The sequence below is a fragment of the Dipodomys spectabilis genome, unplaced genomic scaffold, assembly GCF_019054845.1.
Source record: "Dipodomys spectabilis isolate Male_0828 unplaced genomic scaffold, ASM1905484v1 ptg000573l, whole genome shotgun sequence".
NCBI classification, from domain to species: domain Eukaryota; kingdom Metazoa; phylum Chordata; class Mammalia; order Rodentia; family Heteromyidae; genus Dipodomys; species Dipodomys spectabilis.
Genome location: NW_024871250.1, coordinates 831,476 through 847,451, shown reverse-complemented (window position 1 = coordinate 847,451; position 15,976 = coordinate 831,476). Strand labels below are relative to the sequence as shown.

General features: G+C 55.1%; 1 protein-coding gene across 1 annotated transcript; it reads right to left on the bottom strand.

Moving 5' to 3' along the window:
* Positions 1–2,803: 2,803 nt before the first annotated feature.
* On the bottom strand, positions 2,804–14,464 carry Slc1a6 (solute carrier family 1 member 6). Its single transcript, XM_042670654.1, has 9 exons — positions 14,231–14,464; positions 13,263–13,400; positions 11,136–11,340; positions 10,065–10,107; positions 8,365–8,708; positions 7,042–7,275; positions 5,519–5,713; positions 4,258–4,392; positions 2,804–2,999 (listed from the first exon to the last, which is right to left on the bottom strand). Exons 1-9 carry the CDS (start codon positions 14,433–14,435, stop codon positions 2,804–2,806), a joined length of 1,695 nt encoding a protein of 564 aa, XP_042526588.1. The 5' UTR covers positions 14,436–14,464.
* Between the last annotated feature and the right edge of the window lie 1,512 nt (positions 14,465–15,976).

Below are 15,976 nucleotides of genomic sequence, written 5' to 3'. Positions count from 1 at the left end.
CACAGCACCACTTCCATTTTCTGATGGTTAATTGGAGATGAGTCTCACAGACTTTCCTGCCCAGGCTGGCTTTGAACCTGAATCCTCAGATCTCAGTCACCTGAGCAGCTAGAATTACAGGAGTGAGCCACCAGTGCCTGGAGTTTTTTTTCTTTTTGTGCCTGTCCTGGGGCTTGAACTCAAGGCCTGGGTGCTGTCACTGAGATTTTTGCTCAAGGCTGGTGTACTACCACTTGGACCACAGCTCCACTTCTGGATTTTTGGTGGTTAACTGGAGATGAGGGAAGACCTTCTTGCCTGGGCTGGCTTTGGAATTGTGATTCTCAGATCTCGATCTCCTGAGTAGCTAGGATTACAGGCATGAGCCACCAGTGCCCAGCTCTTTTCCTTCTTTCTATTAACTGGTATAGGCCAATTGTATAAAGGGGTTTATTGTGGTATTTCCATAGTTGGATGTGAAGTATTTTGATTATATTCACCACTTTGTAACACTTTCTTTTCCCTCTCTCCCTGTGTGTGTTACTATTTTCAATGGATTTTTATCATCCTGTTTTCATACACGCATATAAAGTACTGTGATCACAAGGTGCATTAAATCGACATATGACATAACAAAATCCACTAAAAGTTGTTGAAACTAGAAGGGAGGAAAGCGAGAGGGACTTCATCTGAACAAAATACAACATATGCATGTGTGAAATTTCATACACTTGAAGTCTTCAAAGTACTTTGATCCTATTTTTTAAATTTTGGTGTTCTCTGTGTGTATGTGTGTGTGCATACGGGGAGGGGGGGCACATGCATACACCCCAGGGCCACATCTGACTTTCTTTTTGTTGTTGTTACGTACCAGTCCTGGGCCTCGACTTCAGGCCCTGGGCAATATCCCTGAGCTTTTGTGCTCAAGGCTAGCACTCTACCACTTGAACCATACTTCCACTTACCACTTTGGGCAGTGGGTGGACAGGGGTTGATGGTTAGGGATGAGAATCTCATAGACTTTCATGCCCAAGCTGACTTTGAACCTCATTCCTCAGTTCTCAGCCTCCTGAGTAGCTAGGATTATAGGTGTGAACCACCAGCACTGGCTTCACTTGGCTCTCTTTTTTTTTTTTTTTGTCGGTGATGGGTCTTGAACTCAGGGCCTGGGCGCTGTCCCTCAGCTCTTCAGCTCAAGGCGAGAGCTCTACCACTTGAGCCACAGCGCCACTTCCAGTTTTCTGGTGGTTTATTGGAGATAAGAGTCATACGTACTTTCCTGCCTGAGCTGGCTTTGAACTGTGATCCTCAGATCTCAGCCTCCTGAGTAGCTAGGATGACAGGCGTGAGCCATTGGTACCCGACACTTGGCTTTCTTACGGCTAATGTTCTACCATTTGAATCATGCCTCCAGTCCACTTCTTTTTTTAGCCAGACGCTGGCTCACAACCCAGGATGAGGATCCTACGCTTGGACAGTGAGGAGGGGCGCCGCGCTCGTGGGTGGAATAGCGCCTTTCTCATGAGAGTGGGTGCAGTATCAGCCCTCCCCCCCCCCCCCCGCTTCCGCACATCTCTCTCCTTCTGACTTCCACCGTGTCACGAAGCAGCCTCAGACTCAGCAACCAGATGCTGGGCCTGCAGCTTCCAGAACCAGTCATTCACAGCGACTTCACCACTTATAAACACACCCCATCTCGGGGATTGTGTTACAGTAACGACAAGAGCACACAAATCCCACTCGGTCCCCTTAGCCTGTCCCCCCAGTCTTTGATGTCCCACAGGGGAAAGAATTCTTTTATTTTTTTTGGGGAGGTCCGGTCGTGAGGCCTGAACTCTGGGCCTGGGCGCTGTCCCTCAGCTCTTCAGCTCAAGGCTAGCGCTCTACCACTTGAGCCACAGCGCCACTTCCAGCTTCTTTTTGCTTATGTGGTGCTGGGGAATCGAACCCAAGGCCTCAGGCATGCAAGGCAAGCGCTCTACCACTGAGCCACCTTCCCAGCCCAGGGGAAAGAATTCTATGCCTGATGTATACACACACACATGCACACACACACACACACACACACAAACACATACACACACACACTCACACACACACCTTGTGCAGCAGAGATACAGTGCTGATGTATCTCAGGAGAATAAACCTGGGCTGCCACAGCCTGCGGTTCTTCCCAGAGGAAACCGCTTCTATTTTCTTTTTGTTGTTGTTTTTTTCTTTTTTTGTGCCAGTCCTGGAGCTTGAACCTAGGGTCTGGGCTTTCTTTCTTTTCTTTTCTTTCTTTCTGTGTGTGTGTGTGTGTTGGGGCTTGAACTCAAGGCCTGGGTGCTGTCCTTGAGCTTCTTGTGCTCAAGGCTGGTGCGCTACCACTTGAGTCACAGCTCCACTTCCAGCTTTGAGTGCTTTCACTGGAGATGAGTCTCCCGGACTTTCCTGCCCGGGGCTGGCTTTGAACCGTGCTCCTCAGATCCTGCCTGTGGGATAGCACGGATCACTACAGACGGGAGCCAGTCACCAGCCCCTGCTGGCCTTCCTTTGTTGTGATCTCTGAAGCTTTCCCCTGCACACCCCTCAATTACCCAAGAGAGGGGTCCCCGCCTTCCTTGTCCAGCCCCACCACGCAGCACTCAACACGCACTCAGAGAGGACTCGAGGCCTGGGACAGCTTTCGCTCCTGCTCCTTTATCTCAGCTCCCCCCTCCCCAGACAAGACAAGCAGAGCACCGCGCGTGTTCCGCACACGGTCCGCTGGGCTCCGGCGGCCCCCAGGGCTCCCTCCCGTCCCCTCCCCGCCCGCCCGCCCGGCGGCCCCCCTGCAGGCCCCTCACATGGCGCTCTCGTGACCCCCCCGGCCCCTGGACGCCCCTTTTTCCTGTGCCATGAGTGACTTGTAGGGCTTGCCCAGGCTGGGAAGGGTGAGCTCGGCCTCCTGCAGATCCAGCTCCTGCTGGGACAGGTGCTCGATGACGGCCGCGCCGATCGAGTCCCCCAGCACGTTGGTCATGGTGCGGAGCCGGTCGCTGGTGGGAGACAGAAGCCATCGTCCACAGGGGACCGCGAGGAGGACCGCGGGGAGCGGGGCAATCGCACCCCCCACCCCACCCCCACGCAAGTCCTTCTCCTTCTGTACCCTCAGTGGACCTTCTGTTCATTTTTGTCGGCCGTGGGGCTTGAACTTAGGGCCTGGGCGCTGTCCCTGAACTCTCTGTACTCAAGGCGAGCGCTCTGCCACTTGAGCCACAGCGCCACCTCCAGCTTTCTGGTGGTTCATTAGAGATCAGAGTCTCATGGGCTTTCCTGTCCAGGCTGGCATTGAACCGCCATCCTCAGATCTCAGCCTCCTGAGAAGCTGGGGTGACAGGTGTGAGCCACCGGCGCCCGGCTCAGTGTCCCGGCTGTGAGATGCTCAGAGCTGTTCTTAGCAATGGGGTTGTTTCTAAGGATGTGAATCTCACAAGACAGGCCATGGAGAGTAGAGGCAATGGCCAGCGCAGAGAGGGGACGGTCCATCCAGACCCTAGCCCACCACAGTAGGGTAGCTCCCAGCTACTCTGCTACGCAGGAGGCTGAGATCTGAGGACCGCAGGTCAAGGCCAAGGCCACACAGGCCACTCTTATCTCCTTGGGGGAAAAAAAAGCCACAAGTGGCGCTGTGGCTCAAGTGGTAGAGTGCTAGCCTTGAGCAAAAGAAGCTCAGGGACAGCGCCCAGGCCCTGAGTTCAAGACCCAAGACCAACCAAAACAAAAATTGCAAGCCTGATCTGTTCTGAGTATCTCTCCCCCCCTCTTTTTGTTTTTTGTTGTTGGTTGTGGGGCTTGAACTCTGGGCCTGGGCGCTGTCCCTCAGCTCTTCAGCTCCAAGCTAGGGCTCTACCATCTGAGCCACAGTGCCACTTGCAGTTTTCTGTTGGTTCATTGGAGATAAGAATCTCACAGACTTTCCTGCCTGGGCTGGCTTTGAACCGTGATCCTCAGATCTCAGCCTCCTGAGTAGCTAGGATGACTGGCGGGAACCTCCAGCGCCCAGCTAGTATCCCCTTTTTTGATTTCCACGTAGGGCACTTCCAAGAGGAGCTGCTCTAGCTGACGAATAAAGCTCTCCCTCTGTGTCCCGTGCCGCCCTACATCCTGGGGCCCACAGGCCACGGCTTCCAGAACTCTCCAAAGACCCTTTGGTCTGAGACACTAGGGATCTGTCCTTGCTGGATCCTACAGACAAAAGCAGGGGTGGGGTTGGGAGGGAGGGTAGGCGGGGTGCCCCATCCAGAGGGCACTCACAGAAACCAGTCCACAGCGATGATGAGTGTGATGTCCTCGGTGGGCAGGCCCACGGAGGTGAGCACGATCACCATGGTGACCAGGCCCGCCTGGGGGATGCCGGCCGCGCCCACGCTGGCCGCCGTGGCCGTGATGCTGGAAGAGAGAGGAGAGGGGCGGGGTGGGATGATGGAGTCAGCTCAGATCCCCAACCCGGCACCCAAAGAGAAGAAATACTGCAGGAGCTGCCTGACAGCGAGGGAGCTCCCCAGAAGACAGAAGATGTCAAACTCAGGGAAGCGGAGTAGAGTAGTGGGGTAGTTTTTCTTTTTTCAGGGTTGGGGGGGGGGGGAGGGAGAAGACCTGGGTCAAAGGGCACCAGATTTTAGTCACAAAATTAGTAAGTTCTAGGGATCTAACGAACTGTATGGCAGCTAGAGTTAATAATGGCGGTGTTGCAGAGAGAGGAGAATGTAGGTGTTCTCAGAACACCAACAAAAAGGAAGGAAGGGAGGGAGGGAGGGAGGGAGGGAGGGAGGGAGGGAGGGAGGGAGGGAGGGAAGGAAGGAAGGAGGAAGGGAGGGAGGGCAGAATGAGGGAGAAGGGAAGGGAAGGAGGAAGGGGAGAGAGAGGTGTTGCATGAATTCATCAGCTTGGTACTGAAGTCGTTTTTGGCGGGCACATGAGAGCGCATTGCACACCTTAAATCTATGCACACTTCGCATCAGCCACCCCTCACTATGGCTGGGGGAGGGGAGAAGGAGAAGGAGAAGTTTTGGTTGTTTCCTTTTTTTTGTTTTTGTTTTGCAAGTCCTGGGGCTTGAACTCGGGACCTGGGCGCTGTCCCGGAGCCTCTTTGTGCTCAAGGCTAGGGCTCTACCATCTGAGCCACAGCACCACTTCTGGCTTTTTTGAGTAGTTTACTTCCTGCCCGGGCTGGCTTTGAACCTCCATCCCCAGATCTCAGCCTCCTGAGTGGTTAGGATGGCAGGCGTGAGCCTGTACCCGCACACAGCTCGCCACACTGAGGCGGATTAAGTCAGGTATGGAGTGTATTTCTTGCTCAGTTAAAGAAGAAAAATCTGTTCTGAAAAAACATACTAAGCAACTTGCTGACAGCTCTTGCCTAGACACACTGGGTTCTGTCCTCGGTACTGAAAGTAAGCCAATCAACCCTCAAATGAATCAATTCAAAGTGACACACACACCTCCCTCCCCGCTGTGGCTCCCTGCCCCCCCCCAGCCCAGCGCCACCTACTCCCCGCAGGCAGGCAGGTCCCACCTGATCGTGGTGATCTGGCCCAAGTTGAGCTCGTAGTTGTTGACTTGGGCGATGAAGATGGCGGCCAGGGCCTCGTAGAGAGCGGTTCCGTCCATGTTGACCGTGGCACCCACGGGCAGCACAAACCTGGTGATGCGACGGTCCACGCCCAGGCCTTCCTCCAAGCAGCGGAAGGTGATGGGCAGAGTGGCCGAGCTGCAGGGGGGAGGGGGGAGGGGGAGAAGAGAGAGGGAAGGGGAGAGAGAGGGGAGAGGGGAGGGGAGAGGAGGGGAGGGGAGAGGGGAGGGGAGAGGAGGGGAGGAGAGGAGGGGAGGAGAGGAGGAGAGGAGAGAGGAGGGGAGGGGAGGGGAGGGGAGGGGAGGGGAGAGGGGAGGGGAGAGGAGGGGAGGAGAGGAGGAGAGGAGAGGAGGAGAGGAGAGAGGAGGGGAGGGGAGGGGAGGGGAGGGGAGGGGGGAGAAGAGAGAGGGAAGGGGAGAGGAGAGGGGAGGGGAGGAGAGGAGAGAGGAGGGGAGGGGAGGGGGGAGAAGAGAGAGGGAAGGGGAGAGAGAGGGGAGGGGAGGGGAGGGGAGGGGAGAGGAGGGGAGAGAAGAGGAGAGGAGGGGAGGGGAGGGGGTAGGGGAGGGGAGGGGGAGAGGCGCAGGGGGAGAGGGAGGGGAGGAGAGGAGAGGGGAGGGGAGAGAGAGGGGAGAGGGGAGGGGAGGGGAGGGGAGAGGAGAGGGGAGGGGAGAGGAGAGGGGAGGGGAGAGGAGAGGGGAGGGGAGAGGAGGAGAGAGAGGGAAGGGGAGAGGAGAGGGGAGGGGAGGGGAGGAGAGGAGGAGAGGAGAGGAGGAGAGGAGAGAGGAGGGGAGGGGAGGGGAGGGGAGGGGAGGAGAGGAGAGGAGAGGAGGAGAGGAGGGAGGGGAGGGGGGGAGAGGTGCAGGGGGAGAGGGAGGGGAGGGGAGGAGAGGGGAAGGGAGGGAGGGAGGGGAGGGGAGGAGAGGAGAGGAGAGGAGAGGGGAGGGGAGGGAGGGGAGGAGAGACTGCAGCATAGGACCAAAGGAGGGCTTCCCATGACGGCGTGGAGAGCGCCAGTGGAATGGGGCCAGAGGAAGAGAGGAAGTGGAAGGCCTCATCACCCGTTTAAACTCGGGAGTTTAAGGCCAACAGTACCCAGCCACTAAGTAATCCAGTCCTGCACTTCCAACCCCGCCCCCCTCCCCCACGCCTTAGGGCAAACAGCAGTGTGTTGGCCAAGCGCCTGTGGCTCCCGCCTGTCATGCCAGCGACTCAGGAGGCTGAGCTCTGAGGACGGCAGTTCAAAGCCAGCCCCAGTCCTGCGGACGCTCCATCTCCAATGAACCACCCAAAAGCGGGAAGTGGAGGTGGGCTCAGTGGGTGGGCGGGGCCTCAGTGGGGGCGGGGCCTCAGTGGGGGGCGGGGCCTGCGTGGGGCGGGGCCTATGTGGGAGCGGGCCTCGGTGGGTGGGCGGGGCTATGTGGGGGCGGGGCCTCGGTGGGTGGGGGCCTGTGTGGGGCGGGGCCTACCTGGAGGAGGTGCCCATGGCGGTGAGGAGCGCCTGCAGCAAGCCCCCGATGAAGGGAAAGGGGTTCCGGTGGGTGACAAGGAAGTAGATGAGGGGCAGGACGCCGCCGGCGTGCAGGAACAGGCCCACGATGACCGTCAGCGTGTACATGCCCAGCTGACCGCCCAGGACCGCCATGTCTTCCATCTCCAGAATCTTCCCCGCGATCAGGAACAGGATGCCCACGGGCGCGTACCTGGGCGAGCCGGGCACCTGTCTAGGCTGGTCACCCTGTTACACACGCGCACACACGCACACACACCTCAACCCTCCCGCACACCCACAAACCACACAGATCTAACGTTCCCTAAAGCTCAGCGGTCGCCCAGGGCATCAGCGCCTTTGGGAGGTGATCGGATCTCGAGGATCCTGACCCCACGCCCAGGGATTCATCCACTGAGGGACTTCGAAGGTGTGGAAACTACCGGAAGTAGAGCCCAGTTCCATGAAGTAGGTAACTACAGAGGGGGAGGGGTGACCTTATAGGGTGTGTCTGGTCCCCCTTCCTCCGATGTGTGTGTCTGTACCACCGCCACAATGAACAACTCACATGCGCATTAACAAAAAGGAATAAATATTCCACCAGGCGCCCGTGGCTCACACCTGGAATCCCAGCTACTCGGGAGGCTGAGACCTGAGGATTGCGGTTTGAAACCAGTTCAGGCAGGAAAGTCCATGAGCCTCTTACCTCCAATGAAGCAGCCAAGAGCCTGGAGTGGAGCTGTGGCTCAAGTGGTAGGCTGCCTGTCTAGCAAGTAAGAGGCCCTGAGTTCAGACCCTGGTACTGCCAAGAAAAATTAAGTAGGAGCCCGATACTGGTGGTTCACACCTATAATCCTAGCTACTCAGGAAGCTGAGATCTGAGGATCATGGTTCAAAGCTAGCCCAGGCAGGAAAGTCCATGAGACTCTTATCTCCAATAAACCCCTAGGAAACCAGAAGTGGCGCTGTGGCTCAAGTGGTAGAGCGCTCGCCTTGAGCTGAAGAGCTGAGGGACAGCGCCCAGGCCCAGAGTTCACGCCCCACAACCAACAGAAACAACAGGAAACAAAGAATAAATGAAACAAACAGATGAATGAGAGATGGTGCAACTGAATAAACTATGCAGGCAGGAATGAATGAACTGGCAAGTAAATTAACCAGTAGATGAATAAATGACTTTGGTTAAACATCCGCCACCACCATTTCAGCATCTCCCACACGGCCTGGCTGGTCCAGCCCATCGGGGCTCCCCCACGCACCCCCAAGTGCCCTGGATGCCCGCCCAGACCCAGCCACCACTCACCAGATAATGATGCCCACCAGCCTCATAATGGCCTCGTTGAGGCTGTCGAAAAAGTCCCTGAGGACGCGGCCCTTGTGTTTCATGCCCCCGATGACCAGGCCGAAAGCCACAGAGAAGACCACCAGGCCCAGGGCATTGATGCCATTGGCAGAGCCGGGCACCGGCACGGTCTCCTCGAAGCTGAGCATCTCCTGCAGGGTGCCCAGGGCCCGAGTGACGTTCTCCACCACGCTGCTCTCGTTGTCCGCCAGGGACAGGGGCGCCGCCGAGGCTCCCGGCTCCGACCCGTTCTCCGTCCTCACCACCGTCCTGGTGACCACCCTGGTGCTATACTGAGTCTTGAACTGAAACACAGAGAGGTGGAACCCAGATTTAGCATGGTGGGCATAACAGGGAATTCCAGACTCTCACAATGATGCATACACACACATTTCACTCACTCACACACACAGAACTGGGAGAGTGAATTAATGATTTGATCGAGGCATGAATTACAAGAGCCGCCCCCAACCCCATCACCAAGTATCTATAACCAAAGGAAATGAATTCGGTGTCTCCAGGAGACAGAGGTTGACCTCCCTGATGGAAAAAAAAAAAAAGCCACACAAAGTCTGAAACTTTTTTCAACACTGGCATAACACAAGCAGAAAAATCCCATGCCTGAATTTTTGTGTGACAGATCAGTGAAAACAGGTGTCTGGCTGGGTGCCCCAGCACACACCTGTAATTCCCGGCTACTTGGGAGGTGGAGATCAGAGGATTTCAGCTTAAGGTCAAACAAGATAATAATAATAATAATAATAATGTCCATGAAACTCCATCTCAACCAAGGACTGGGTGTGGATACTTGTCACCGGCAGTGACAGAGAGAAACACAAAAAGGAGGTTCACAGTCTAGACAGAAGTGGCCATAAAGTAATATCCTACCTCAAAAATAACTAGAAAGAAGGCTGTTACTACTCACTGGAGGCTCACACCTGTAATCCTAGCTGCTCAGGAGGCTGAGCTCTGTGGATCGCTGTTCAAAGCCAGCCCCGGCAGACAAATCCAAAGTGTGTGAGTGTGTGTGTGTGTGTGTGTGTGTGTGTGCGCGCACATGCCAATACTGGGGCTTAAACCCAGGGCTTCATGCTCTCCCTTAGCTTTTCCCACTCAAGGTTAGCATTCTACCACTTAAACCACAGCTCTCCTTCTCGCCTTTTGCTGGCTAATCGGAGATAAGAGTGTCACAGAGTTCTCCACCCAGGCTGGCTTTGAAAGGCGATCCTCAAATCTCAGCCTCCTGAGCAGCTAGGATGATAGGCGTGAGCCACCAGAGCCTGACTGATTTTAAGGAGGGGGGGAGGAGCAGAGCGACAGAGGAGGTGAGGCAGGCTGGGACACGGCACACACGTGTGTGGGAATGTCACCACTCAACTCCCTGTGCAACCAATGTAGAGCCTGCATCCTTCACTACACTGGATGTCACTTTAGGGCCTCTCTCCCCGAGTCTCCACATCCAGGCCTCCCCTGATCCCAGGCCCAGACAACTCAGGTCTCTCCCTGATGCCCATGGAAACTACGTTTTGTCTCTCAGTGTCTTCCAACAACCCTTGCTCACTCTCTTCTCCCCCACCCCTCACCGGCAGCCACCACCTACCTCCCCCCCACACCCCCCAGGCTCCAACTCTTTCCAGACGAAGCAAGCTCTTCCTCCTCACCTGTTTGAAGCAGGCCTCCACGAGGTTGGGCGGAAACATATTTCTGCAGAAAAATAACAGGAAGCAAAAGCGCTTAGACCTTGGAAGGGAGCCTCGAGCGTGACTCTCCTTCATCTGAGGTAATGATGGCTCGCATCCATGGTAGGCCAGGACCCGGCTGCACCTCATCTGATTGAACACTACAACAGCCTGCCACACAGGTGCGTCGTGTCCCGGTTTTTTACATGGGAAGGAACAGGTGCTCAGGGAACTTCTGTTCATTACCCAGAGCCGTCCAGCTAATGGAGGTGACCTTGACTGCTAGCACTCTACCACTGGAGCCACAGCACCACTTCCAGTTTTTCTAGTGGTTCACTGGAGATCAGAGTCTCATGGACTTTCCTGCCCAGGCTGGCTTTGAACCATGATCCTCAGATCTCAGCCTCCTGAGTAGCTAGGATGACAGGCGTGAGCCACCAGCTCCAGCTCGAAGGTTCTTTAGCTTATGGTTTTGGAAGCTGAGGAATGGAACACAGCCACAAATGGACGAACCCAGCTCTGACAGCCAAGCCCTCATCTCTCCAGAGATGGATTCATCCATTTGTGGCTGTGTTCGATTCCCCAGCTTCCAGAACCATGAGCTAAAGAACCTTCGAGTCTCTACAACCCGCCAGACTTAAGCGTTCTGTGACAGCCATGGAAAATAGACTGAGACAAACCTCAAACCCAGGGCCTAATGAGCACCTTTGTCAGAGCCCTTCCAACTCTGAAGTTCCCGGCCAAGTTGGCGACCAGGGGGAACCTGTGAATAGCCCTGATTTTGCCTACCAAAATCTCGATGAGAACCACGGGCCCACCCAATGGAGCCTGCCAACATCAAGCCAACAGTAGCCCTCAAGATGGTGCCACCGTACCCTGCCCGGATGAAGGGTGGGAAAGCTCATGTCTCTCAGCAGCTCTCTCGGAAGATACGCATCCACCAGGGAAAGACAAGGTGAGGCTCAGGTCCCGGGCTGGGTATTCCCCCGTCCCTTTGTCCTTGGCTGCATGGCCCAGAAGGAAGTCCCGCCCCAGAGGCGGGCCGAGCCTCACCTGACCAAGTCCATGAAGGCGTCGGCCGTGGGGACGGTCTCAATGCGGCCCTCTCGGTGCAGCCCCTCCTTGGAGCCCTTGCCAGGGTGGATGATGGTGACCATGAGGATGCCGATGAAGACCGCGATGACCGTCGTCACCATGTAGTACACAGCTGCCCGCATCCCCATCCGCCCTGTGGCCTTGTTGTCCAAGGACGCCATACCTGAAAGACAGACAGCCCAGTCTCCACACACGTGTCCGTCGTGGGGCTTGAACTCGGGGCCTGGGCGCTGTCCCTCAGCTCTTCAGCTCAAGGCGAGCGCTCTACCACTTGAGCCACAGCGCCACTTCCCGTTTTCTGGTGGATCATGGGAGATCAGAGTCTCATGGACTTTCTTCCCACCTGTGACCCTCAGATCTCAGCCTCCCGAGTACCAAGGCTGCCGGGTGTGGGCCACCAGCGCCCGGCTTCACCCTCTTTTTTTTAATTTCTCTTTCATTCTTTTCTTCAGGTGGAGTCTCTGTTCTTGTCAAGCTGGTCTATGCTTCCCGTACCGCAAAGCTGGGATGGTAGGCGTGAATGACCATGCCTGACTTTCTTTCACTGACAGAGGAGAAGGTCTCACCCCTGCCTTGAACCTCAATCCTCTCCATCTCTGTCTCCCTCACAGATAAGATTCCAGGCATGAGACACCACATCTGTTCACCCACCTCATTCTTTACCCCAAACACACCTCCAGCCCACCACACTACCTGCCCTCTACTCCACACCAACCTCTTGATCTCAATCTTGCCCCATAACCTCCTTTCCATCTCTCTTCATCTCACTACCCACCTCAGACCTGCTCTCCCTCCAGCCCGCCTCACCAGACACTCACTCGGTGGGTATTTTTGGCACTGTATCCAAATGCCCAGGACCAGCCCAGCATACTTGTCCCTCAGCTGCTGTGAGCACTGGCTGCTAAGAACTCAGGCTGCCGCCTCCTCCTGATAATTGCCCTGAGCACAACGGGCACTGCTTCACCAGAAAGGCTCCCCAAAACAGCCAACAGCCAAACACCGACTGGTATAAGGGTTCAAAGGCTAATTCCTCCCAGGCATCCCATGGCTCATGCCTGTAAATCCTAGCTACTCAGGAGGCTGAGATCTGAGGATCACAGGTGGAAGATGGCAAAGACAGGAAAGCCCATGAGATGCCTATCTCCAACTAAGCAGCAAAAGGCCAGACGTGAAACTGTGGCTCAAGTGGTGGAGTGCTAGCCTTGAGCAGTAAAGCTCAGGGACAGCGCCCAGGGCCCTGAGTTTAAACCCCAGGATTAGCTCCCAAAAAAGGCAAACTCCTTTGATGCAGGTGTAGACAATCTCCCAATGCTATTCCCAGGCAATGAGGCAGAGAGTCTGGAATTCTTCTGAGCACACATCCCTCACCAAACCCTGCTTCTACCCCGCCCCCCCCCATGGGTCCCTTCCTCAAATATCCTGTCAGCCTCGGCTTCTAGGAAACCCAACCCAAGGAACCACTCTTCATCTTTTCTTTCTGTTGTCAAAACCAGAAACACGCCATCTACAATTAAGGAACCAAACCTGGCCCGCTTCTTGTTTTTATAAATACATATTTTATTAGAATACAAGAGTGTTCATTTGCTCTCCTGTTGCCTATGGCTGCGTTTGTGCTACAAGAAACAGCGGTGGGTGAAGCTGCAGCGGAGATCAAAGAGTCAGCAGAGAGGAAAATGCTTGCTATCCAGCCTCCTAGAGAAAATGCTTCTAGAGCCTTGCATGATCCATCCATCCTCCCAGCCCACCCCCTGCTCCCCATCCTGGAACCTCAGCCTCATTCACCGCCTCTTCATCCCCCCCACCCCCACCCATATTACAACTAGCTTTCTTGACTGGCTCTCCCTTCCCAGCCTTTCTTTCCCCTCTGGATAAAACTGAGCCCTTGCAGGCTGGCATATCTGCTCCTAAGGAGAAGTACAGGAAAGCTACTGAGGCAAGTGGGGTATGAGTGCCAGGACCACCAGGACTTGAATGGGAAGGGAACCTAGGCTCAGACCAAGGACGAGGGGGGCCGAGGTGTGGAGGGGACCCACGGTTGGACTGTAGGTAATTCTTGGAGGCCAACACTGGCCCACATCCACTCACCTGTGACCAGACTGGAGACAATAAGAGGCAGGACCAGCATCTGCAGCATCCTCATCAGAAGCTCGCCAGGAAAGGAGAAGTATTTGATTTGGCGGTAAGTGAGCTGGTATGGACGCAGGGCGAATGCCAGGCTGACTCCTACAGCCAGAAGAAGACGTGCATGGGGACAGAGCAGGCGACTCGGGCCCAGGCAGCTTCCATCCATCCTCAGAACGGCGCGTGTGGGGATGGACAGTTGGAGAAACGTGCTCGTGTGTGTGTGTGTGTGTGTGTGTGTGTGTGTGTGTGCACGCACTGGTAAACGCATACACTGCAGAGATGTACGAATGTGTTGGGCGCCTGTGGCTCACACCTATAATCCTAGCTACGCAGGCAAGTTGAGATCTGTGGATCTCAGTTCAAAGCCAGCCCAGGGAAGGAAAGTCTGAGATTCTTATCACCGGTGAACCGTCAAAAAAAAGCCAGGAGTGAAGTTGTGGTTCAAGTGGTAAGAGCACCATCCTTGGGTACCAAAGTTCACAGGCGGTACCCAGGCCCTGAGTTCAAGCCCCAGGAGGGATACAAGGAAAAAAAAGTGATCTCATTCTGGGATGGGAGAAAACAGATATGATATTCAATGTACTGTGTGAACGTGGAACCGAGGGGCTGGAGTGGGGCTGGGAAAGACGGGAGGAGGGACAGGATGGCATCGAGCTGGCCTGCTGAACTGAAACCCCTTTATACAAATGGTCACTTTAAGTAAATATTTGCTTCTGGGCTAAGCATTTACAGACTTCTTATTTTTCTGTTAGAGAATAAATTTTATTTTTAAGAGGCCTTTTTTTGCACACGACTCGTGAGTGCCAATCAGAGATGAGCCAGTAGGAAGTTCCGCCCTCTACGGGGAGGAAGTCCCGTCCCCAACCACAGGAACTCTTTCTCCTTCATCCCGCCGGCAGGAAGCCCCTCCCCCGGAAGTCCCAGCTCACCAATGACGACGGCGCTGACGGTGAGCAGGATGAAGGCGTTCCGGCGCAGGAAGCGCCGCACGTGCTCGCGCGTGGTGGTCTGCAGGCGCAGGCGCAGGCGCAGTGCTCGCCGCTGCAGGCCCTCGCGCGTGCGCCGCAGCCAGCCCGCCCGGCCCAGGCGCGGGCCGCTCTCCCGCAGGAACAGGCTGTTGCCGTGGCTGCTCATCGTCTCGCCGCGGGGGACACAGGAGCCCGGGTCTGGTGAGGGAAGAAAGAGGGGGGTCGGGGGGGGGGACACCTGAGACCCTGCTTGGAGGTCAGAGGTCACGCCACATCCGGGCATCCCAGGCTCCTGGGCCTCACTGCTGGGTGAGGCCAGCCAGGCTGTCGCAGGCGCATCCTGATGGACGCCGGGCCCTGTGCCCCGCGCCCGCTGCAGGCGGAGCTCCGAGCCGGTCTCAGAGTGAACGGCTTGCGGTCCTGGCAGGAAAGGCCATGCTTCTCACCAGGGCATCGTTCGCAGGCGAGGTGAACAGTGGGTGCCCCATCAACGTAGCTCTGCCCATCCCCAGCGCACCCCCAGCAGCAGAGGGGAGGGGCACCCCAGGGAAGAGGCGGCGACCGTCCTTTGGTCTTTGTGCCTTGTATTTCCCTTCTTTATATTTGTCCAATTTTTTTTTTTTTTTTTTTTTTAGGGCCTGAACTGAGGGTCTCGGAGCCGTCCCTGAGCTTTATTGGCTCAAGGCTGGTACCCTACCACCTGAGCCACAGCTCCACTTCTGGCTTTTGGGTGGTTAATTGAGAGAGAAGAGTCTCATGAACTTTCCTGCCCAGGCTGCCTTCAAACAGTGATGCTCAGATCTCAACCCTCCTGGGTAGCTGGGATGATAGGCGTGAGCCAAAGGCACTGGCCTTTACTCATATTCTCATTTACCTATCTTAGGAGGGAAAAAAAAGCATATATACACAGGTATGGGTAGATATATATCAACATATATATCTAAAGTGGAATGCTCAGATCACTACTGGAAATGATGTACTTTTCACAGACGTTAAATAAAATGCATTAAAGAAAAAAAACTTGCCCATCTATTTACTAACTAAACACCTCAAACAAACAGGAGAGGTTGAAAGTTGTGACAGTCCATGGATCTGAGGAACTTTTCCCTTCATGGACCCCTTCCATGATCTCAAAATTATATTTTACTACTGCCTTGATATCAAGGTAAATACAAGCAGGGCATGGTGGTACATACCTGTAATGCTAGCATTCAGGAGGCTGAGACAGGAGGATCATGAATTTGAAGCCAGCCGTGGCTACATAGCAAGACCCTGTCTCAAGGAAAAGAAGAATTTTGGCCATTCAGCTGTGTTCTAAGAAATCACAGCTCCCAAAACCTCTTCTCACCTCCAATGCCTGAATTCATGCAGAGCAGACCTAGGAGGTATGATTGCTTTCCTGGCACTGTCTCCCTAATCTCCCCACCCCTTCCCAAAGTCTTGTTGTTAAGTAAAAAAAAAAAATTGTTGGTCGCTGGGCGCCAGTGACTCAAGCTGTAATCCTAGCTACTCTGGAGGCTGTTATCTGAGAATTGAGGTTCAAAGCCAGCCCAGGAAACTCCCTGAGACTCACCAAAAATATACTCAGGAGAAGAGAAAAAAAAAAAAAAACGGAGTGGATCTGTGGCTCAAGTAATAGAGCAAAATCTTGAACAAAAAGCACCTCAGCGACAGAGCCTGAGCCCTGAGTTCAAGCCCCAGGACCAG

Coding starts and splice junctions, on each gene's coding strand:
- Slc1a6 (XM_042670654.1), bottom strand. CDS start 14,435: ATGAGCAGCCACGGCAACAGCCTGTTCCTGCGGGAGAGCGGCCCGCGC. Junction 13,401..14,230: donor CGTCAGCGCCGTCGTCATTG/GTGAGCTGGGAC, acceptor TTCTGGCTGTAG/GAGTCAGCCTGGCATTCGCC. Junction 11,341..13,262: donor TGTCTCCAGTCTGGTCACAG/GTGAGTGGATGT, acceptor TCTGTCTTTCAG/GTATGGCGTCCTTGGACAAC.